Source organism: Microcaecilia unicolor, chromosome 6 (assembly GCF_901765095.1).
Source record: "Microcaecilia unicolor chromosome 6, aMicUni1.1, whole genome shotgun sequence".
NCBI classification, from domain to species: domain Eukaryota; kingdom Metazoa; phylum Chordata; class Amphibia; order Gymnophiona; family Siphonopidae; genus Microcaecilia; species Microcaecilia unicolor.
In genome coordinates this window covers 156,451,542-156,475,988 of record NC_044036.1, presented here as the reverse complement: position 1 = coordinate 156,475,988, position 24,447 = coordinate 156,451,542, and the positions used below count along the sequence as shown (strand labels likewise).

General features: G+C 41.1%; 4 protein-coding genes across 5 annotated transcripts in view; all 4 read left to right on the top strand.

Moving 5' to 3' along the window:
- The window catches only part of ABHD6 (abhydrolase domain containing 6), a 51,998-nt gene extending 46,224 nt beyond the window's left edge, over nt 1-5,774 (top strand). Inside the window, exon 10 of the mRNA XM_030206568.1 lies at nt 5,763-5,774. The gene's annotated coding sequence lies outside the window, so the exon portion shown is untranslated. The remainder of the gene's footprint in view (nt 1-5,762) is intronic.
- A 1,606-nt stretch (nt 5,775-7,380) lies between these two features.
- On the top strand, nt 7,381-16,450 carry RPP14 (ribonuclease P/MRP subunit p14). 2 transcript variants are annotated; one of them, XM_030205359.1, is made up of 6 exons: nt 7,381-7,639; nt 9,328-9,445; nt 9,549-9,633; nt 12,027-12,103; nt 13,965-14,043; nt 16,365-16,450. In XM_030205359.1, the coding sequence occupies exons 2-6, from the start codon at nt 9,348-9,350 to the stop codon at nt 16,419-16,421; spliced, it is 396 nt and encodes a 131-aa protein (XP_030061219.1). In that variant the 5' UTR covers nt 7,381-7,639; nt 9,328-9,347; the 3' UTR covers nt 16,422-16,450. The 2 variants fall into 2 exon arrangements, with proteins under 2 accessions (XP_030061219.1, XP_030061220.1); XM_030205360.1 differs by lacking the exon at nt 7,381-7,639 and adding an exon at nt 7,814-7,890.
- Nucleotides 16,451-16,468: 18 nt separating this feature from the next.
- On the top strand, nt 16,469-17,800 carry HTD2 (hydroxyacyl-thioester dehydratase type 2). The gene has a single exon (XM_030205358.1). It carries the CDS (start codon nt 16,487-16,489, stop codon nt 16,985-16,987), a length of 501 nt encoding a protein of 166 aa, XP_030061218.1. The 5' UTR covers nt 16,469-16,486; the 3' UTR covers nt 16,988-17,800.
- Nucleotides 17,801-22,021: 4,221 nt separating this feature from the next.
- PXK (PX domain containing serine/threonine kinase like) overlaps nt 22,022-24,447 on the top strand; it is a 94,116-nt gene continuing 91,690 nt past the window's right edge. The window contains 1 exon segment of the mRNA XM_030205361.1: nt 22,022-22,359. Within this exon segment, the coding sequence (XP_030061221.1) occupies nt 22,258-22,359 (102 nt within the window). The 5' untranslated portion in view covers nt 22,022-22,257.

Below are 24,447 nucleotides of genomic sequence, written 5' to 3'. Positions count from 1 at the left end.
CTAATTAGGACAGGCAAACAAAGAGATAAGGGAATATTAAAGTGAGAGTGATAAAATAAGGGTTCTGAACAAGTGACTAAGGGTTAGGAGTTAAATGCACTAAAAATGCTATTGTGCCTTTGTAAAAGACCCCCCCCCCCCCCTAACTTATTAGTGGAGCATAACCACAAAGGCATGGTATGGTCACATTTTCAATATGGTAATACTAGAGCCCAGCTAAGGAACATGTTATTTTGAGTTAGTCTTTACTGGACCAAACTTGCTTTCCTTGTGCTATCACCATCCAGTTGGATAGGCAGTGCCTTAAAAGGTGGAAGATAAAAGTTTTTTTTTAATGACATATTCCACATTATCTCAAGCAAACTTGGGTTCAATGTGGATTACATTTAATAATACAGCGAGACAGACTAATAGAATTCAGTAACATCATGGGAGCAAGTCAATGGATACGTCTGAAACATTTAACAAAGATAAGATTACCATATATACCCAACTGGGCATTTAAAAATCTGCTCTTTAATGATACCGCATGTTCAGAAATCATAGCCATAAGTATAGACAGTTATTCAAACATCACATGCACACACCAGAACAGGCATCTATACACACAATGCAAAAGTAAACAACAACTTCTATAGCACAACACAGTTTATTCCAAATTGTTTAACCACCCTTAGGTTTTACCTTTGGGTTTAAAAAGCAATACCATGTGCATGGAAGGTCTGGATAAATGAATTACAAAAATCAAAGTTTAAAGCAAATACCTATAATAAGTAATACTTGGTAGCAATAATTAAACAGCGATGGAGTATTCACATAGCAGACAGCCAACAGATTTATTTTCCACTGAACATTGTAAAGGGGTCCGCTTCCTCCACTCTGGGTTGGGGCCGGCAGCCCTGTTAGGCTCACAGGTTTCCAGCAAAGAACCAGACTGCCATATGGACTTAAGACCATAGTGCTTTATTCTCAATTCAGTTCTACTCTCAAAATTGAAAAGCGGTTCACAAACAGGGTTCAGGCTGGGTTCCAAGCTCCAGCCAACATTCAGTTCCTTAACAGTTCAGGCCCACTTCCTTTGCACTACCTTCCCCTCTCCTTCAGAAGGGCTCAGTCAAAGTTCAGCCTGCTGTTCTATACATCCCAATAATTCAACCCTTTCACAAACAGTCTCTTCAAAGGAAACCACTACTTAATGCCCCTGTCCTCTTCACAGCACCTTGGAGGACCCTGTACCAAACAGGGCTGGCAGCTTTCCTCCTACTTTACAGCACCACACCCCTGTGGCCTCTCACACTGCCTTCATGTGCTGGACAGGGCTACCTTTACATTCTCCCACGCCATGGCAGCTTACTCTACCTCCCCCCCCCCCCCCCCCAGGAGGCTCCAGTGGCAGGCCCTTTCCCTCCTCCACCTACTCCATGGCAGCTTCCATCTCAATCAGTTTCCTCTCCCTCCTGTTGGCTGGCAGCCACCCGGAAATCTCTCTCTCCTCTCACAGCTGGAGGGAATTATATACTGGCGATGCAGCTAAGGGACTGAGCTTCACCTCCCCTTCTCCCTCTAGTGGGGAAGGGAGTAACTGGCTCCCCTAGCACTGAGCAACTGCTCCCCCTGCTGGGGTTGGAAATCCATTTCACCCTTTTGGGGCTACCCTCCTCTCTCCTGCTTAGGGGGCTTCTGGGAACCGTAGTTCAGGGATTAGCTGCTTCTCTGTGGGGCCCCGAGTGCTAGCTTTGTCACAACATAATTAACTTTGTATAAACTTGGTGGCTAATAGTGTGCCTCTGGCTACTGTATTTTGGTGGTGTATTGTTTGCCTTCATAATAAAATCACACTCATCTATATACAAACACATAGCCGGGAGACAAAGATTTAAAAAAATGTGTTTTTACAACCACAAAGTCTTGAAGAAGAAATATATGTATAAAACAACTGCACAATGTTGACACATTTAGACTGACTTTGGACAGAACTTCTGCATGAAGGAAGCTCTTCCCTCATTAATCAATATCTGTCTTTGAAATAGTTGTAATAAAAACATAACCACAAAGTCCGCTGGATCAAGTGAGAATTTTTTTCTCCAAAAATACTAACATCCTTACCGATCACAAGCCATATTTCGGCAAAGCAGCCTTTGTCAGGGGTCCTTACTAGTCAGCTTTTAGAAACTTACACAATAAAACCTGGATATAGTATAAAATAATCGGGAAAATCAGTAAAGCCAGCAATGACGCAATCTCTAGAGCATGTATGAAAATATAAATGAGATCAAATAAAAATGCTACTAACAATAAAGAATGACAATGTGGATATAGCAGCTGATAGGTTTGTTTGCTTTGTTTTGCGTGTACAGGGATGATTTGGCTTCAAATGTTAGACATCACGCCGTTTCCTGTTTCAATCTAACCTCCATGGTTTTGGCACATCAGTAGAAATTTGCTGTAACAAGTGTATTGCTGTTAACTTACAAGAAGTCCCCTCTAGCAAGATTATATCTTTGCCAACTTGTTCCTGTGTGGAACAGCACCCAGCCCATCCTAATAACGTAGAAGCTGAACAAGACATGCAGCAATAAACAGTACCACCTAGTGGCAGCAGTCAGAATGGTTTTGCTATATGGATGTCTATTCAAGGCATCTTTCACACAAATGCATGGGTAGCTATTATGAAGGATCAGTCCATCTGTCAACAGGTATCCCTTCGTGTATGTGCAAACAGAGGCATACAGTATAGAAAAAGAACAGCAAGGAGCAGTGAAAAGAAAGGTGGTTGGAAGCCCAGGCCCTACACCAAAGAAGCACAGAAACTGCCAGCCCGGTCTGCAGGATAAGCAGCACTGTAGGATGGGGTGGGGGGCTGAGGCCTAGTGCTGGAAGCTACTGGCCTGGGACATATACATGGTGGCAGCAGCCCAAGTCTCATTCCTTGAAGTTGAGGAGTGCTGCTCTGGACAATGGGAGTAGTGGCAGGGTTTTGAGATACCATCTCTCTATGATACAACCAAAGTGGTTCACATTTATTAGATGCAGGCACTTTCTCTGCCCCTAGTGGGGTCAGAATCTAAGTTTTTGTACCTGGGGCAATGGAGAATTAAGTGACTTACCAAAGAGCTACAATGGGAATTGAATCCAGTTCCTCAGGTTCTCAAACCACTGCACTAACCATTAGGCATGTTTTAATGACCATGGTTCTAATCTGTTTTGCTTTCAATAAGAAATCATTATCCCTGACCTGAGCGGACCTTACCTCCCCAACTGCTTGCTCTCCTACCACCAGAACATGCTCTGAAATACCTTTTTCCCACAAGCTGTGAAGTTTATCTTCAGTGACACCTGAGGAAGGCTTCATGCTGAAACACGGCCCATGTAGGGTTATTTGGATTACCTCCTTGTGGATTACTATTTTTGGCAAATAAACATTTTAGAAGCTCTCACTTCTAGTTTGCCTGTGTGTTTTGGAACTTTTCTTTCCTTCCACCCTTGTTTTGTGCTTTTTCTTTTTTTGTGTGTGGAAGCTGTGCCGATTCTCTTTCTTGCCCAGATTAGCATCTTTGTGGTTTGTAAAGCAGCAGTTAACTTCACCACCGAAAAAAAAATGATTTTTAGACTCTAAAAGTCACTAACACTACTTTTTAATACTGACAAAATTCCATTGCAAACCACACTTTGCCCTCTCCCAACAAAGATTTTCACCAGGCCTGCTCTAAATGTCTCAAATTCTGTTATAAAGCTTGCAGCTCTGGGGTAAACCAGGGAGCAATAACTGACCTATGCTTATACCTCTCCTCCAATAGGGCCACCTGATCGAAATTTGAGACAATGAGGAATCCCATTTCTTTACTGCATTCTCCAAAGATAACAACTGAAGGTTCTGAATTTCAGGTATCCATGCAGCTAAAATATCAGTTACCCGAAACTTACCCCGAGAAAAGTACTTCCTAGTTCCCTCCTCTGCACCTTTTCTACCACCCAATCTAAAACAACACACTATTTTCCTATGATCCGACCATAGAATTGGATCTACCTGGAAACCTAAAATACCAGACTTCAGCAATGACTCATCCACAACTATCATATCTAACGTATGACCAGCTTCGTGAGTGCCCGTATAAAAGGTCTGATACCATCTCAAAGAGGATAAGACCTCAATAAAACTCGATACAATGTGCTCTTGACCCACAAGATTCATATCGTAAAATAGAGTCCTCTTACTTTTACAATAGCTTAGTGTGTACTAATGGACATTACAAGTACTTCAACTACTACCCATCTCTGGTTGACAGATAATGAGATTTAAGAACCCCATCCCAGCACATCTCATATAATATACTTAAGTGATTATAGCCACATTGAGCCTGCAAATAGGTGGGAAGATGTGGGATACAAATGTAACAAATAAATAAATAAATAAATAGATGAAAGACTTACAAACCATATTTAAAAAAAGTAAAATACCTATGGCCTTTCATCCAGAAGAAAATATTATTTCAGTTATATTACTGTGATCTAACCTATAAGAGAAGGAGACTCTCTCTTCATGCATTCAACTATGCCCACCAGGGGGCCGATGCAGTGTGTGGCTTTTATTATGAGCATAAAATTGTGCCATGCAGAAAGTTAAGTCTATTCAAAATGCATAGAAAACTTATGGTTAATGGGGGAGGGGGGCTTGCTGGATACATGTGCACAAAAGGTTCTTGGTAAACACAGCTTCTTTGTGCGCATATCCAAAGGAAAATGGAAGGGCCAGCACACATCAGTGCCTCTTCTTTTGCACCTAAAGTGAGCCTTGCAAACATGTATTGCACATAACATTTTTGTGAGGCTCATATTTAGGCACAGAACAGGCACCTATGTGTGCTTTCACGTTTGGTTTTGTTTGGACATACGCACATGTGTGCTACCTCCCATTTGCCTTTGAAACTTCCAGGCACTTCTTTGTGATTGCAAAAGAAGACAAAACTGCCTGTTAAATTTAAAAAATCTGGCGTGAAATTCTCTCCACAAACCCCTCTATATTTATTTATTTGTTACATTTGTATCCCACATTTTCCCACCTATTTGCAGGCTCAATGTGGCTTACATAGCACTGTAAAGGCGTTCGCCAAGTCCGGTAGAGAAACAAATACAAGGTGATGTTGTGGTCGGATAAGGTTCATGTGTTTCAGACACAATAGGGATCGAAGAGAGGAAGGGTTATGTAGTGTCCATTACGGGCTTTGGTTTTGCTGTGTTGCAGGGTTCAGGCACTTATGTTGGGTCGATAGGGTATGCCTTTTTGAACAGGTTGCTTTTTAGTGATTTCCTGAAGTTTAGATGGTTGTAGGTTGCAGTGGCGTACCAAGGGGGGGGGGTGTGGTCCGCCCCAGGTGCACGCCGCTGGGGGGGGTGCCGTGCGCCTGTCAGCTCTTCGTTTTCATGCTCCCTCTGCCCGCAACAGGTTACTTCCTGTTCCGGGGCAGAGGGAGCATGAAAACTAAGAGCCGGCAGGCGCGCGGCACCCCCCCCCCCCGCGGCGTGCACCCGGGGGGGGGGTTCACCGGGGAATCTGGGTTTTTTTTTGCCGGGGGGGGGGGCGCTGCACCCGGGGGGCGGGGTGCATCGGCGATTCGCCCCGGGTGTCAGCCCCCATAGGAATGCCACTGGTAGGTTGTTTTCTCAGCTTTTGGCAGTGCATTCCTTAGTTGTGTGCTTAAATAGGAGAAGTTGGATGCATAAGATGATTTGTATTTGATTTCTTTGCAATTTGGGTAGTGGAGGTTTAGATATGTTCGTGATGATCCGAATATGTTTCTGGTTGGTAGGTCTATGAGGTCTGTCATGTATCCTGGGGCCTCGCCTGCACTACGCTATTGTGAAAGCCACATTGAGCCTACAACTAGTGGGGAATTGTGGGGGTATAAATGTGTTAAATAAATAAATAATGTTATGGACCAGGGTGCAAATAGATCTGGCAAAACATTTCTCATTTTCTGTGCATGTCAAAAGTTCTCTGCATTGCATGGAATACTTAAATGAGTTCCATACTATACGTTTTAATACACCCTGTGGTCATGTGTTCTCCACAAGTTAATTTGTGTGCTCAACTCCTCTGTGCATTCTGTACCTAATAATGTATGGGCACATCCTGTAGGCTCACTGTGGCTTTCTGCATTAGCCTTCAGATTTACAAGGACTGCAATGTACCTCCAATGGCCTCACACAGACATTACAGCAAACACCAAAGTCTGCAGGGATAATAACAGCAACTGTCTTTCTCCAGATTTAGGACCACTAAGCCCCGCTAAAGCAGTGATTCCCAAAACTGAATAGGCATGAGATAGATTTACATACTAAGGCGGCAGTATATGCAAATTAATTGTGGCTATCCTGAAAACCTGATTGCGAATCACTGGGCTAGAAAAAGAAATGTCAGAATATCATGGAATAAACCATCACTAACCTGCACGGTTCCTACCATGCCTCCCCCCCCCCCCCCCCCCCCCCCCGGTGTTTACTTTCTGTTCCTGACACTGCCTTCCACACACTAGTGAAGCAGGACCTCAGCTGCATGTGCACACACAGCCTTGGGTTACCAAATGTCCCTGATTTTTGGAGATTGTCCCCGATTTTTGAAGTATTTATGTTCTTAGGGCTGTACTGAATATTCATATTCACTTAGATTTGGCCCTGATTAGTGTCTCAAATACATTATTTGTATTCTGATGAATAGGGATTTAAATTCAAATACAAATAATCTGGGGCTCTACTGTGCTAAATCCTAGTGAAATAAACACTTGATTTCTGAATTCACATTGCTTCTTTTATTATTTGTTAAGGCCAATGCCCACTATTTGTATTCTGTATTTGTATTCAGCCAAATAATATTTTTCATTATTGGATACAGCCAAATAGTAAAATATGCTATTCAGTACAGTGCTATATGCTTATGTTTATTAAAACTTGCTAGACCACTTAGCTTCTGTAGGACACATTGGTTTACAACTGTAAAACATTGCATAAAACATATAATAGTAAAGGAGCTCCAATTAAAATAGGAAAGATCTACACATTCACTCCAAAGCTAAACAAAGAGAGATTTTAGGCAGTCCTGGATTTCTACCTCATCCAGATCAGATGCATTATGGGACTTGCAGCACAGATTTTAATAAGCAGGATCAGGGACTACAAATCCCACACTGGGATGTAAGTTCAAAACCAGGACAGACCAAAGAGTCTCCAGAATGGAACTGGGTAATTGTTGGTATCTCTCCCCGTTGATTAAAATCACCTCTTGTCCTCGATTTCATTGGGAACAAAGATGCATAAATAGTTTCTCCTGCAGCTTCTCTGTGCTATCTTTTTCAACTCTCCTCAGGGCTTACATTACCATTCCTCTCCTCATCTATCATACAAGTTGTATTACTATCACGCTGGGTTTTTTCTTTTTCTGTTAAACTTTTATTGTCCATGGTGGTGTTTCTCTTAAAAGTGCCCCCTCACCACCACTTTAATGCGGAACTAATCTTCTTGTTCCGGGTTGCAGGGTGATTTGTTATGCTGTGGCTCCAGCTTTCAAGAGCTGTTTAACTTGCCTGCCTGCAACCGGAGCGGAATATACAGAAAAAAAAAAAAAAAAAATAGAAAGGCTACAAAGGTTTGTTTTAACTTCTGTCTTTCCTGAAGAGAAAAGCGTATTAACACTGTTTAGCAATGCTGAGGTAATAAAAAAAAAAAAGAAAACCTCAGTTTTACTACATCCAGTAGTGCTGTAATCACAAACCTTGTGATCTAAAAAAACGTGTATGTCGATGCTTGGCTCTCTGATGTGGAAAGGAGGGGAAGGGGTCATAATACAAATGGAATCTATTCTTTTAGTTAAAGCTGAAGATTCCTATCAAGTTTAAGGTGATAGTGAGTTCTATGAACCTTTCCTCTGCTTTTGCTTGCTGGGTATAGTGGTAACACTGGTATATGCAGGTTCCATATGATTAAACCTAACCATCAGGAACATAGGGTAGGTTTACATTTTAAACATAACTCTTGATAGGAATTTAAAAACATTAAACCTGCAGCTTCCATTAGCTATGGGCTTAAGATACGATATCTTTGTATTTTCTGTTTTGCATGTTTGACTGTGGTGAGTGATTCTTCTACAGCATAATTTCTGTTTAAGAATCTGTGACAGTCCAGCTTATTCTATTGTCCTAATTGCAGATATATTGGTGTTCTAGATTCTGACATATTTGCAGTGCTGCTTTTTCGTAGGTTGGATTGATGCTGTTTGAGTTCCTGTAATGTTTTTAGGTACTATGTGCAAAGCAACTTAAAGTTATAAGATAGAATCAAATTAAAAATTATATTCCTTTATAATTTTTTATGGTAGAGAGAGATGTCTGCAGAGGCCCAGCCCTTGTGTCCTAGATTTGCAAACCAAAAATCTGGTAACCTTAGCCTCCAGCACTGCACAGGTGGTTGCAGTTTAGAAAAGAGCAAGTCTCCAACCTTTTTACACCCCTTCTTCATCCCCAGCCCCCATCACCACATCATATTCAAAACACAAGTTGACAACCTGCACCTGGCACTTCACAACACAAAGTTTGATGAATTTAGCTTAGACTTCACAACACAACAAATCCCAGGGCTTTTTTCAAGACACGAGCAAAGAGCATGCACAAAAACAGCTCTGGTAGAACTGGAAGCAGCGTCCGTTGCTTTTTGCTGGCTGGGACATTTATTGGCTTGATGCAATATGAGCGGAAGAGCATATGCATTCCTTGCTCTGGTGTTCGTGGGTGCTGATTACTGAAGTGAGGAGGGAAGGAAGGAGACGAGATGGAGCTTACTGTCATTTTGTCAGAGAAGTAGAAAGATCAGCACTGCACAGTGCAGATGTCCATGCAGTGCCACATTTGCTTTTTAGGACAGCAAAGCTGAGAAAGGCAGAAAAGTTGGTCAGATTTGGGTCTTGGGTGCCTCATGCTTAGAGTAGGATTGTCAAAATATATATATTTTTTGTGTTGTTTTTTTGTGAGATCGCTACAAAGATTGTAAAAGTTTATTTATTTATTGCATTTGTACCCCACATTTTCCCACCTATTTGCAGGCTCAATGTGGCTTACATAGTACCGTCAAGGCGTTTGCCCAGTCAGTTGATAAAAGATACAAGGTTGTATAGTGATAGTATGAGTTATAAGTAGAGGGTCACAAGGGATAAAGATTGCGTGTTGTCCAGTACGATTATAGTCGTGCTGTGTTGCTGGGTGAAGAGGTTTACATGGGGTCGTTGGGGTAGGCCAAGTTCTGTTGTGTTTTGTTACTAAGCATGTTTTTTTTCCTTTAAAGGCTATCTTGATGCTTTTAGTATGATCAAAGTATCCAAAGAGAAGAGTCATGAGGTTGCTACTTATGAAAGACAAGTCCAAAAGAATGTCTCTGAGTACCACTATATGAAGATCCGACTGTAAGATCACCTGTGTCTTGAGTAATTCTGTCTGTGCTTATTAATTATAGTATGAATGGTGTTTACTATTTGTCTTTAGTAATCTGTTCTGATGTTTTTTTAGAGAATTCCAGGAGAAGGGAGTTCACTTGAATGCTCCTCATTTCAAGCAGCTGATCCTTTCTGCATTGAGGGACCTGCATGGAGAGGTAAAGTGGTCAGAAAGACAGGGGTGCATTATAAGGCTTGGAGGGCAGTAGTGACCCCTGAGCTTACCTGCAGCTCCTTTAACGTCCTTCACCTTCTCCAAATCTTTCTACTAACGCTGAATTGAGAACAGCTGTTTTATTTTGCCGTGGCGCTAAAAACTCTGTAGTGCATTTGAGCCATGCAGTGCCTTAACCTCTGCGCTATTGCTAGACTGTGCAAACAGCCAAGAATTTTGGCACCACACAGTTCATGTATTTTGTTAAAAAAATTCTAACTGGAAACTCTCCGAACTACTTGATAGAGCAAGTTAAGTTTATAGATCTTAGGAAAAGTAGAAAATCATACTATTCTCCTTTTGCAGTTCCTTCTCCTAAGGGCATAAAAAGATTTTTGTTTAAAGCAGTTGATGATGTCTCAGGCTCCCAATATTTGGAACTCATTTGCATTAAAATTGGAAGATTTGAATAGTTATGATAGTTTTTGGAAACTTCTGAAGATTATTCTTTTAAAAGATTTGTTAATTTATGTTGTCTAACTTTATAGTTCAATTGTAATTCCCAAAGTTTTGTCTTGGCTTTTGGCTCTATATTTTGATATAAACTGACTCCTAACTTTTCACTTGTTTGTAGCCTTTATCTTGTCTTCCTCTCATCAATAGTCCCTTATCCCTATGTATCCTATCTGTCTGTCCTACCCTTATCCCTTATTTGTCCTGTCTTGTCTGTCCTGATTTAGATTGTAAGCTCTCTTGAGCAGGGACTGTCTCTTCTTCATGTTCAATTGTGAAGTGCTGCGTACGACTGGTAGCGCTATAGAAATGATTTCTAGTAGTAGTAGTAAAAGATTTGTTAGTTATTTTATGTTATCTAATTTTATAGTTCAATTGTAATTCCCAAAGTTTTGTCTTGACTTTTGGCGCTATATTTTGATATAAACTGCCTAGAAACGTATGGGTCAGACGGTCTAGAAATCCAATGTAATAAGAAAGTACCATAGAAAGACTGCAAGCTTCTGGGAAAGGTGAGGCGATAGAATGATAGATGTTGACTAGTGGGTGGTGCAAGTGAGGTTTGTGACTGGCTAGGAAGGGATACAAGAGTGAAAGGGGAGTCTTATTGGGGGGGGGGGGGGGGAGAATGTGTTGATAAATGACATGGGTTGAGATGGACTGAAGGAGAGTCTGGGCGAACAGACTTCATGATTTCATGTAATGCTGTAGAATGCTTTAGCAGTCATTCTAGTTGTTCTCACCCAGGATGCATGCCACTTTGTTCAGTGATGGCAGTGCCTCTCGCATCGCCCAAAAAAAATTACACAAAAGGTTGGGTATTTTTATAGTTCAAAGTAGAGATTCAGAAACTATAGAAAACAGGAGCAATGTCCTGCCACCTGACCCCACTGGGGATATGAAATTATTTGGATTAAATCTTATGTTGTGTTGTTTTCCAGCAGTTTTCTAATGTTCTTTGGGTTTTAAGTTTATTTACATCCACCTGAGATGTATGTTTTAACATCTTAACCATTGTTGGTATGGCCTTTCCTTCCTCCTTGAACCTCTAGCCTCGTCCACCTTGCCACCACCATGCCATTCTCAAACTCCTGCTTGCCCTCCCAATACATTCAACCTGCTTACCAACACCTGTTTCCCTTCCCCCAGACCTCATGGATCTCATGGCTATAGTGGCCCACAGTGGTGCCTCTGGTAGCTCTGGTGCTGGTGTCTTGCCCAGTGGCATAGCTAGGTGGGGCGCCAGGGGAGCGGTCGCTCCCACAAACAGAGTTCTGCTGGCTCTAGCGCCTATTTTATTCTTGTTGTGTTTCATTGAAAATGTGCGCTGGTGCCAGCAGAAGTCTGCTCTCGCGCCGCTTTCGCTCCCCCTGCACCGCCAACCTGGCTCCGCTACTGGTCTTGCCGCCTCCAGAATTTTTATTATTTGGGAACAGGCCTAGAAAGTCTGTCTGTAAATTAAGCCTGCACCTGGTAAATGTTGATCCTAAGACTGGCCACTAAGTTTCACCACTCTCGGTGGATCGTACTGCACGCCCCAAAGAATATGAATGGAACCGCCACAGCATCCCTGACCCTGCTGGATTAAACTTCTTGTGTAAAAATAAAACAAACATGGTAGGGGTTCTGTTTATATCATTTGTATATAAATGATTTTCAGGTTGTCATCTAAGAACTAGAAGGATTTACTTCTCTTCTTGCTGACCTTGAAGATGCCACTAGTGGATGAACTTTGGTTGAAGGGACCAAGTTCTGTTAGAAAAAAAGAATTAAAACAAAAAAGTTCCACAAATATATTAACCGCATCTAGTTATTTAATATGTAGTAGCTATGCAGAATTGATTGTTCTTTCTGGCTGTGATGCTTTAATGTTGTTCTGCGCAGGTTGGAGCAGCTTTGCCATTCGATATCTTGACGTTCGACGAAAAGAGCTTTTCTGCAATACTAAGAATCTCTAATCGGTAAGAAAAAGATTTCACCCTTTGTAGCGGGATTTGAACGCTGGCTTTCTTTGTTCTCAGCCTGCTGCTTTAACCATTACTCCTTTATCCCAATTAAATAGATGGTCCTTCAGTGACTTGAAATCATTAAAAAATACTGTTTCAGCAGGAGATGGAGCTACATTACAGAATGGAAAACCACCTGTACCTTGTCACTGTTTGCATACTTGATGATCATTAAAAAAGCATTAGGAGTATGTAATTAGATCACTGTATGGTTGACTCATCTTCTGCTCCTCCCTTACTCCTGTCTAGTGGAATTCCAGTTGGGTTGTTTTGTGTTTTATAGTAAGTTAGTGTTACTACTACTATTTAGCATTTCTATAGCGCTACAAAGCGTATGCAGTGCTGCACAAACATAGAAGAAAGACAGTTCCTGCTCAAAGAGCTTTACAATCTAGTAGACAAAAAATAAAGCAAACAAATCAATTAATGTGTAGAGGAGAGGAGGGTAGGTGGAGGCGAGTGGATACAAGTGGTTACGAGTTAAAAGCAATGTTAAAGAGGTGGGCTTTCAGTCTAGATTTAAAGGTGGCCAAGGATGGGGCAAGACGTAGGGGCTCAGGAAGTTTATTCCAGGCGTAGGGTGCAGCGAGACAGAAGGCACGAAGTCTGGAGTTGGCAGTAGTGGAGAAGGGAACAGATAAGAAGGATTTATCCATGGAGCGGAGTGCATGGGAAGGGGTGTAGGGAAGGACGAGTGTGGAGAGATACTGGGGAGCAGCAGAGTGAGTACATTTATAGGTTAGTAGAAGAAATTTGAACAGGATGAACTAGTGTTCTGGAACTAGTACATGTTATGATATAATGGAAGGGTAGTAGATGCATGGAACATCCTCCCAGTAGAGGTGATGGAAATGAGGATAAATCAGAAGAAGGGATTGTAGAGCTTAGGCTATTGGTTTGTAAGGGCAGATTGGATAGGCCATGTGGTTTTTTTTTGTTTTGTTTTGTTTGTTTGTTTGTTTCTGTGTTAAGCTTAACTTGTGAGCAGTAACAGAACCACTTATCCACCCCAGTGCATTCCTGGTGACATTTACAATAAGTGGTATCCATTGTAGCAAGGGCTAACTTGGAGGCTGAGCAGCCAGGCTTGCCTGCTTATTCATGTGCTGGCTACTGTGGCTCCCTAGTAAGTTGGACAGATTGTGTACAGCATGACAGCGGAATGTCTAGCAATTCATTTGGCCTACCAAACTCAGTTTACACCCACAGTACTCACACTTCAACTCTATAATCAAATTTACACACAAAGTAAAATTTATTCAGTTACATTGTGTGGATATGTACAAACTTCGCATATATCTCAAAGAGACCTCAGTATTCCTTGTCTACTAGTTCACCAACTGCTCACAATCGCACAATACACTCATGTGTATCTAATCATTCTCACCATTCCTTTTAATCAGTGTGTTCTTAACTATTACATACAGAAATCGAAAGTTCTTAACATGCAGTACTTAATATACATTTGAGATGATCCTCAATTTCACACCATGTGTGATAAAACTGACCAAACTCAGTGCCAAGCAAGGTGAGATCTTCATGTTTTGGGTGTAGGCTGAAAAACATGGAACTGTTGGGGTGATCGAAGAGGGCCAGTTGCATGTTCTTTTTGTATTGTAACTCACCTTAAGCTTAAAAGAGGTCAGAAGTGTATGCACATGGAAAACCACCTCCCTTTTAAAATCAGGTGAGGTTAGGCTGGAGGAATGATGGGTACTTTCCATGTGCTCAGACTCTTACCTGCATACTGCGTGCAGTGAGGAGTTTCAGAACTCTTCTCAATACCACCTAATGTTTGTTTGGACTTCCTTTGCAGTGGCCTTGTCAAGCTGTGGAGTGCTTTGACACTGCTGGGATCCTATCAGAATCATAAGTGTGCGTTCCGAGTGCTGCAGGTAACACGGTTCATACTCTTAATCTGCTGCTGTCATCTTGGGACTGTGGGGGCAGAACAGTCAAACCAGAAGCATAGTGAGGTTTTGCCACCAGGGGGAGCAGACCTATTGTAAAACAGGCTCCAGTGCAAGGCTGAAGGGCCAATCCACATAGGCGCCATGTCATTCAAAATCCATTTGGGGGAGCAACTGCTCCCCTTGCACCCCACCTGGCTATGCCTCTGAGTCAAACCCTTTTGAGTGTCTTGTGAACTCCAGTATCTCAGTCCCAGGGCCAATGCAGAAAGCTAATGTGGGCAGAACTGCACGATTAAAGAGCATTATGTGGACATGTTATTGGCCGCACAATGCAGAAAGGGATTCACCGTGTCAGTTAACCTGTGTGGTACATGCTACATTAAAATGAATGCTAACAAGGCCATCAAGTATTCCTCAGCAATGCAAAGAAGTAAACAGGATTTTAATGCAGGCACAACATGAGAAATTCGCCACCACGTCCTTGGCAGCGTAGAAGGGTTGCCAAGAGGATTTAATTTCAGTTTTTGAGATTTACTGCCAGTTTTATCTTATTTTTTTTTTCTGAGACAGAAGTAATAGCTGTCTGTAGAAGTAACAGTGGCTTTGCAAAGCACGTGTCCGAGGAAAACAAATTAACAAGCACACATCTGTGCGTGTTGTTCTGTGCTTAAATATTAGCCTTGTAAAAATTTAATGTGCAAGAAATTTTTGTGAGGCTAACATTTATGGCAGAACCATATTCTGGTAAATACACAGGCATGTGCTGGCAACGTCCTTTTCTTTGGATATGCACAAAGTGAAGCTGCTCTTACCGCAGAGTGTTTGCGCGCATGTGTCTGGCAGGCTTTCATTGATTAGCGCGTTGAATTTGCATCTCATTAGCTTACTGCATTGCTGCGGAATATTTTCTAATTAATTTTATAGTAGAAGGTGCGTGGCTTTCTTTATTGACCCTTCAGGGCCTTTGTGCGTTGAATTTGCATCTCATTAGCTTACTGCATTGCTGTGGAATATTTTCTCATTCATTTTGTAGTAGTAGCTGCATGGCTTTCTGTATTGACCCTTCAGTGCCTGTGCTTATTTACTGTTTTACTGAAAGCATTGGCGTACTTATCTTCCTGTTGGCCTTGTAACAGTAAGTGTGTTACAGTTTTGTTTACCTCTTCACCAAACAGCATAATTTCTGTTGTTGTTTCTTTTAATAAAATATATTCTTAGTTATGCATAGGTAAAGCAGTATGTTGGTTCACAGTTGCCATAAATACAGTACTGTTATAAGATGCTATAGTGTTTCCCAAGTCCAGTCCTGGAGTACCCCTTGTCAGTCAGGTTTTCATGATAGCCACAATCAATATGCATGAACTTGATTTGCATAAACTGTCTCCATTATATGCAAATCTATTTCATGCATATTCATTGTGGATATCCTGAAAACCCGACTGGCAAGGGGTACTTTAGGACTGGACTTGGGAAACAGTGTTCTAAATCACCAGAATTGAAATTCCCTTTGAAACTAGACAGCAACAAAGGAGCATAAGACTGGGCCTTTTAACTTGCAGAGTTTGATGCATCATTGCATGTATGCAGCAGAGAGTGAATGGTCTTAATTGGATTGATTGCTGGGGCTGTACAGGGGTGGTGATTTGAGTGAGTTATAGACATGGTTTTGGTTGATTCATGTTAAAATATATGCTGTACAGTATATAACATCTATTTACAAGCAACACACACAAAAACAAAACTATTAAATAAACACATAGTTTTCAATTTATAAATCCTGAGAATCGGAAGCCTTATTTATGTTTATGTATTCAGCATATTTGACTATTGGCTGGCTTTTGTTTGTTGCAATACTGATTTGAAGTTTGAGAGAAGAGCTAGCTTTCTTCATCCAACCTTCTTCCTCTACCACCCCCCTCCTCTGCCCCCCTATTGGGGTGGAAAGATTAGGCACCCCTGTCTTAAGGTGGTCAGACAAACTCATTCCGCAAAGGTTGCAACCCAGTCAAGTTTTCAGGATTTTTACCATAAATATGCATGAGATTGAATTGCATAGTGTAGGTTGCACATGGAAAGCATAGATATGCATGAGATCCTTTCACTGTGGAAATCCCCTGAACTTTACTGAATTTGGGCATCCTTTCCATGAGTTATAACCGACACTGCTTTATGTAGCTTTCAGGCATAGCTTTTTTTTTTTTAAATCAAAATGTCATTTCTTTGTTTTTGCTTCTAGTAGTCAGTACATTAACCTTCTACAATGTGGTATTTTCATTCTCTCTGTGTTTTTTGTTTCTTCTCAGACCTCCCCTTTTCTGCTCGCCTTAGCCGGGAACAGCAGAGAACTGGCCTTGGACTGAGCTGTTCTTGCAGCTCGAGCAGAAGGTGTGAACATCTTGCTACGAGCTCTCACAAGACACCAAGAATGAGAATGTGGGTCAGGAGAGTGCTAGGACAACACCTACTGAGAAGAGGACCAGTTTCTGCTTTGCTTTGCAGAGCAATACCACTTCGGTGCTTGCAGGTTCAGGTTGGAGACAGAGCAGAACTCAGCAAAGTTTTTACACAGGGTGACGTTGAAACTTTTTCTAAGGTAACAGGGGACAGAAACCCACTGCATCTAGATGAAGAGTATGCAAAAACCACAAGATTTGGAAGGACGATTGTTCATGGTGTCTTAATCAATGGGCTTATATCAGCATTGTTGGGTACTAAAATGCCTGGAAAAGGGTGTGTACTGGTGTCTCAAGAAATCCAGTTCTTAGCTCCCTTGTATCCAGAAGAGGAGGTGTGGGCTGCAGCAGAGATAAAATCTCTGAAGAGGTCTATGGCTTACATCTCAGTCTCATGCACTGTGAGGGAGAGTGGGAAGATGGTTATGCAGGGTTTGATTAGAGTCCTATTACCAGAAAACAAGGGCTGCTGAGATCTGAGCATGGCAGATGTTTCTGTCTGAAATGTCCAGGACTTCAAGTGGAGATGTAAATAAATTCAACTTATCAGAGCTCTGTTGTGGTACATGCTTAGTTCTACAGCTAAACACCAGCAGCGCACCTTTTGTTTTCTATCCTCTGGTATGTCATTAGCAATATCTGAGGAATAAGCTTTGTATTGTGGGTGAGAGGCATGCAGATCCAAGATCCCTCTTTTGTTTATTAGGCCTCACCTGGCAGCTTTGTTTTGGGAATTCTATAACCATTAAACCTGCTCTATTATATGTCTTTAATCCTAACCCACTGAAGAATTTCATGCAAGGCCTCTTTTATGAAACCACGCTAGCGAATCCTATTCACTTTGAATTGGCTTTGTTGGCACTGCCACGTGGGAATCGCTAGTGTGGTTTGGTAAAAGAGGCCCTTAATGCTGATTGTAAATATTTATGGTTCTGCCCTTCATGTAAGTCCATTTATGCTTATAATTGTCATCACGATATAGATATTATACATTATTGCCTCTCTCCCCTCCATGCAGAGCCTTTTTTTTCATGTCTTCTGGTAGAGCTTAAGATGGTGTTTGCAGTCTGAATTTCTGACAGAATTGGAGTGACTGCTAGTTTTCCTCTGTGCTGTAAATGAGCTGTACCACAGGTTAACATCAACAAGCACAGCTATACAAATTTAGCAACTAGTTTAATCAATGGACATATCCTAAAACCAAGAGGGACTTCTATTGCTGAATATTTAGGATCTTACTGTTATAAAAGTATACACTGATGTATTAAACTTTCTTTGAACTTTGAGTTGCATGCTAGAGATCCTTAACTAGTACTAGTCAGGGCTTAGTTTAAAAACTATAAGCTCTAGGCATATAAGAAAGCAACAGTAATGTAGACCTGTGACGGGGCCCTGTGGCTTGGTTGTTTTTCATGAGAAACTATGTAGTTTATAAGGATTTATTTACCGCCTTGAAAGAATTCACTCAAGGCGGTGTACAGTAAGGATAAATCAGATATAAGCAATAGAGAATTACAGCAGTAAAAAATATTCAAATAAGAATTCAAAGTATGGCATAGTATACTACTTACAATGTCAACACAATATGTAATAGAACATTTTAATAGATGGCGTATAGTATAAGCAAAGATGGAACATAGATGTGTAAGAAAGAGGAGTTTGTAGTTATCTGAATCTGTTGCATTCTGTGATATAACCTCCCATTCCAATATCTTGATTTCATGCCAGCCACCTCACCTAAATGACATCACTACCTGGTTCTTCAACTGGTGCGATGTTTTCTTCATTGTGAAGTGAGTGGGCCCTGCTGCTTCCTGACTGGAAATCAATTGAGCCTGTTTCTGACAATTTCTTCAAGACATATTCTACGTTTATCCTGTTGCATCTGTTTTCTGGAAATCATGCACTAGTCTATGAGAACTTAACCTTTCTCCAGATACAAATTTTAATAAGGATCAGGTCCTTCAGAATGAAAACCATGGTAACTATGTAAAGCAAAATGGCATCTGTGCATATCATGATGATGATCACTAGGTGGGTGGTGATGTCATTTAGGTGAGGTGGCCAGCATGAGTGTAGGCTTACTGCAGTATTTTTATTCAGGATAATATATCCCAAATTTTAATGAAATTGGTAAATTGTTGACAGTGTTAAGCAGAAAACAAGTTTTGTATAGTTTTTTTTTTTTTTTTAAACAGTATAGATGCTTATAAATATAGAAACTGCTTTAGCTATGTTGCTGTCAGTGAAGGTGTTGAAAATTGCTGTGTACCACACTAGACTCGCTTTACAAATATAAAAGCTCAATGAGACAGACCTTTCTAAACATAGAATGGAATTTCCCGATTACACTAACCCCCCTTGTTTAAGCCAACACAGCCCATTTTCTTTGAATGGGCTGTGGTGGCATTGCCCTGTGGCTTTAGTAAACAGGGGGGTAAGGGAAAATATTTAAATAAAGATGATAAAATCATCTATATGTGTAATACTAAAAATTGTTAGTAACAAAGCCACTTTTATTTGGATTTTTCGCATACCTTTTTCAGTAAGTAGCTCAAGGTGAGTAATATTCAAGTACTGGAGGTATTTCCTTGTCCCTGTAGGACTCGCAGTCTAATTTGTACCTCAGACAATGATGGGTTAAGGGAGCCTTGTGCTAAGTTGTGGCCTTAGTGCATGCTTACGTGGGTTTTTCTCATCTACTAAGGCTATTTTTACTGGTGACCACATTTTTTCAGTTGATTTATATCTATTAGTACATTCAGCAGCTTTGTATTCATATCCATGAACCATAACAATAGTATGCCTCCAAAAGATATTAAGGGTGTATTTTTCCAACTTGAGCAGCATTTGTATGATGATAACTAGATTAATATCTCGTAATTAAGATTGCCATTTATCTAATGTTTTGGAAAGAGCTAATGATCTAAATAAGAGTATTTGGGAAGTCAAATCTTCATTTATAAGAGAAAGTGTTTAATGTCTACCCCTATAGCTGCCCAGAAAGATAAAACCAAGGGCCAATAATATTTATTTTAAAAATGTCAAGACCACCTATAACTAGATGGTTTAAAAAAAAAAAAACATACACAGTATTCATAACATAAAACAAACCATAATAAAAATACAATCTTCCAGGTTAAAAAAATACTGAAACAAAGTTTTATTTTCAATGATTTCCTAAACTGTCACACTACTACAATTCCGAAGGTGACCTGGCAATATTATCCCTGCAGGAACAAAGGCTGTAACTTGTGTTTCTGCATACTGAAATTTGGTGACTATTTAATATCAGTCAAAAGTCTCATAGCAGCTACTGACTGCAGTACATGTGTTGAATGGTAAACAGTCAACATATGTTTCAAATAGAATGGGGCAATAGCAAACTGAGTCTGATGTATAACTGATAGTACTTTGAATTGGACCCTTTGAGTAACAGGCAGCCAATGTAGTTTTTTAAGCATTGATGTAACATGAGAGAACTTTGCCACCCTCAATTATTGTTCTCACTGCTGCATTTTGGGACACTTGTAACGCCCTGACACTCAAATATGACATACAGTAGTATATCTTGCTCTCATGGCTCCCACTGTGTATACTTATATCCACAATCTTACATGAGTAATTCACAAAAAGTATTCAGTTGACTTAGGCAGATCTCTCAATTCTTGGTAACCGCAGCAGTGTCTCTTGCTTGGGAACTCACAATAGCAAGATTCTTACCACATGCCTCTTCATCGGTTCACCTGGATCAATTAATTTATATAAATACTGTTTCTTCCATTCCAAAGTGAATACATTTTTATTAAATACTATTAAATATTATACTATTTATGAAAGTAATAAAAATGTTTCCACTTTGGAATGGAAGTACAATGCCAACATTTGTCATCTTTGTAAAAGACCAATCTTAAACATTTTGTGTGGGGTCCATGGTGCTCTATGGATTAAAAAGTACAATGGTTGAGTGAGGCTAGTAGAAATACCTTTTTTAATGCTGTGTTGTAATTGTATCCAATTAAAATTGTGTTGCAGGAAGGTTGTATTTCTCCATTCAAAATTGAAAAGAGAGAAATGAATTCTACGAGGTGCTTTGCTGTCACGATGATCTAGGTAAAACAGAGCTCAGAGCTTAAGCTGCCAAGTAGAGAATGATACAGGGACAAAGTTTGTCCCTACGTTCTGTCTCTATTCCCACCCCATCCCCGTGGGCCCTGTCTCTGTCCTGTCTGCATGGCCTCTGTCCTCATCTGCAGAAGCCTTGAGCACTTATTTTATATTTAAATTGTTTTATTAAAGTATAAAAAGGAATAATATGCTGTGCAACTGTTTATAAATCACAAATAGAAAACAATAATAACCCCACCACAACCATCCTCTGCCCTTCCATCCCCAACAATGGCTGACTTCTACTCCTGCAAAGAATCCTAATCCACCCTGTTAAGATGTCCAGGGGTACAAAATACAACCCATTCTGTATGCCCTATAAAGCAGTGTTATGATTTTTTTCAATCTGTGGATGAATAAGTCATGAACAATCTCAGGATTCAATCTAGTTCTCCTGTCTTCCACAATCCTTCCTGCAATAGAAGATGTGCTGGTAGCAGTAACGTACAGGATCCCCATGCTAATTTTGCCAGGTGTGGCCAGCATGATTGTTTTTAAAAAATATATCAAAATATCGTTGTCTGCATCACTCAAACATAAATTAACAGGTGCCAAAGTTCGTCCCCCTGTCATTCTCTACTGCCATGCTGTCAGAGCCCTTACGCCAAGCCCCCTCCCTACCCATCTTCAAATCCTTGCTCAACGCCCACCTCTTCAATGTTGCTTTCGGCACCTAACCTTTATACCTTTCAGGAAATCTAGACTGCCCCTATTTGACTGACTGTACATTTGTCCTTTAGATTGTATGCTCCTTTGAGCGGGGACTGTCCTTCAATGTTAAATTGTACAGCGCTGCTTAACCCTAGTAGCGCTTTAGAAATGTCAAGTAGTAGTAGTAGTAGTAGTAGAAGCGGCAGCCGAGCTGCGCCTCCGCTTCCTGATGTATATATCTGAGGCAATGGAGGGTTAAGTTGACTTTCCCAAGATCACAAGCATTTGAACTTGGCTTTCGTCTGTTTTGCACGGTGCCCAGGACTTCTGGAAGGCCCATTCAAATGGAGCTGCTTCTGGCTCGCTCAATGTAATTACACTCGGTTCTCACGATACTTCACAATGAATAGAAGTTAGATAAAATTGCACCCTCTATGCCCAAAACTCCCTAATCGTTGATAGTGCGCGGTGCAGAAGTTGGTTGGGGGTCATGGTTTTAATGCCGCAGCCTATGCCAGGGAAATGCTAGGACCGTCTAGCAGGCAAACGGTTCTCTACCTATTCATTCGTAGCAGAAATACTTTCCACCCTTTCCTACCTTCACTAAAGAACAAGCGACCCACCACAGGCCGGAAGCAGCTCGAGGACAGCAGGAGAAGACCCGCCCCTGGCGTTTCCGCAGTGACGCGCATGCGCGGGGCTCTGCGTTCGTTTCCTTTCCCTCCTCTTGCCCTGTTGTTGCGGCGCTGAATGTGGGGAACGGGAGGGAGTAGCTGCTGCTGCTCGGCTGTAGCGCTTATTCCTTTTAACGGCAGCCCGACTGAGACTCACCCGGCAACACCGTCTAGGACCGTGGAGCCCCGCGCTCTCCCTCCGCTCGTTGACAGCCGCGGCAGGCCCGTCCTCCTGGCTGACAGGAGCCGGGATGTCGTTCATGGAGAAACCGCCTGCCGGCAAGGTTTTGCTGGATGACACTGTGCCGCTGACGGCGACGATCGAGGCCAGCCAGAGCCTGCAGTCCCACACGGTAAGCAGGTCTCGGCCAGGCTTGGGAGGGATTAGGAGCCCAGGGGGTTAACATTTTCTGTCAATAATCGCAGCCCCCCCATCTTTCCTTCTCGCTGTCATTCCCTCACGTCCAGTCTCCGGCAAAAGGTAAAAGACGGATCCTCCCAGATTCAATTACACAACCTTGAAAAGTTCATTTTCTTTTCTTTGCCCACCAGTCTCCTTTTTCTTTCTTGTTCTCCCTCTCTTTCTAGTGCTCTCAACACCCATTTCCTACCCATCTTCTCCCCCCCCCCCCCCCATCCGCTTCTCTCTTTCTAGTCTCGTTTCCTGACCTCCTTATTACTTTTGCAGACTCCTCTCGGCTCTCATTCTCGTCCCAGGAGCAGCTTTGACAGAGCTGCGGCTGGTTTATAAGATATAAATCTGTGTTTCGTGTGTTCGTCGAAAAGTAGCTGTTGACAGGCACGTTCTGATATACTCAAAGCTGTGTCTTTTGTGCGTCTTATCTTATAGCTGTCGTACTTGAAAAGTTTAGTGCTGATCTTTTGATTCACTGATGTTCTTGTAGCTAAGGGCCGAATTTAGGTGCTGCACAGACACTGTCTTGGTCACAAGCACTGTTAATATATGTTATAAGGCAGCCAACATTCTAGTATTTTCAGCTTGTTTATATTGTTGGGATTATTTCCCTTTACTAAGCCTGTGTGTGGATTTAAAACAATGATTTGCTCTTTGACTGTATTTATCTTCTGTAATTGTATTTTTTCTTGTGTGTGGTTCAGGAGTTTGGGCAATTAATACATGTAAGTATGTATATAAGTTTTGGAGCATGGATCTTTTATTTGGTGACTACAGTTTTCTAGTTAGATTTAAAATTAATGCTGTGGCTTCTGTTGACTGTAAAGCAGTGTAATCCATGCATATTTTGGTTTAGTCTATCCTGTTTATTTACATAGAAACTAAACACAGTCATAAGAGGAATGCAGAAACTGCTATCCCTACAGACAGATTTTGCAGCAATTTTGAGTGGGTTTCTTCTGATTCAGTTAATTTTTTTATAGACTCTCTAAGAAATCATGCATGTTTGTGCATCATTTTTGCTGAATGAGCTGCCGTTAGATGTGCTAAACTGGTTGACTGAATTTGTTAATACAAATCTTCAACTAGGAAGTTATCCTGAATCGCAAACTGGAATTGTGCTTACTCTTTTACCAAAATCAACGGGTGCAGGTTTGTCAAAAGTAGAAAATTATCGCCCTGTTGTCGGCATATATTGGATGGCAAAATTATTGGAGTTCTCAGGTAATGAACAACTGCAGAATTTTGTGGAAACATTTGGTATTTTGCATAAATCCGCATGGGTTTAGATCGCAACATAGCACAGAGACACTGCTTCTTGTACTTACAACAAAAATAAGACACTTTTTGAGTCAGGGCAACAGGCAGTGTTATTACAGTTTGATATATCAGCTATTAATCATTCTGTACATCTGCTTAAACTGTCTGAGGTAGGTGTGTCAGGCAAAGCGTTAACTTGGTTTGAAAAGTTTTTGAAAAATAGATTTGATAGTGTTAAGTGATATAATTTGAGATCATCTAGTTGGAATCCAGGTTGTGGTGTGCCTCAGTGCTCCCCGCTTTCCCCATCTTTGTTTTATATTTACTTGAGTTTTCTTGGGAAAGTATTTTCTGAGGCAGGTATTACAGTTTTATCATATGTGGATGATATCTTTCTTCTTTGTCTTGTGCTAGAAATGTTGGATAGCACTCTGGGTTCTATAAAACATTATATTTGTTCTATAGAGAATTGGGCAACTGGACATTTTCTTAGTGACTAAACAAACAAAAAACTAACCCTTCTGTTCACTAAGCTGTGCCGGTGGCTTCTGTGCGCTAATGCCAACACATAGGTTGTGTTGGCATTGCTGCATGTCATCCGCTGGTGTGGCTTAGTAAACGGGGTAAGATATTATGATTTGGCAATTTTGAAAAGGTTCTGTTACTCTGCTCTCAGGTGAAACATTGAAAATTGAGGACTTTTCTAGAGTTTTAGGAGTCATTTTAGATTCAAAACTCTTCTTCGAAAGACAGATTGGAGCTTTAA

Bases quoted from the DNA above. Each gene is read 5' to 3' on its own strand.
- RPP14 (XM_030205359.1), top strand. From the start codon at position 9,348: ATGATCAAAGTATCCAAAGAGAAGAGTCATGAGGTTGCTACTTATGAA. The intron at 9,446-9,548 runs GTAAGATCACCT...ATGTTTTTTTAG, and splicing joins CACTATATGAAGATCCGACT to AGAATTCCAGGAGAAGGGAG. The intron at 12,104-13,964 runs GTAAGAAAAAGA...CTTCCTTTGCAG, and splicing joins ATACTAAGAATCTCTAATCG to TGGCCTTGTCAAGCTGTGGA.
- HTD2 (XM_030205358.1), top strand. From the start codon at position 16,487: ATGAGAATGTGGGTCAGGAGAGTGCTAGGACAACACCTACTGAGAAGA.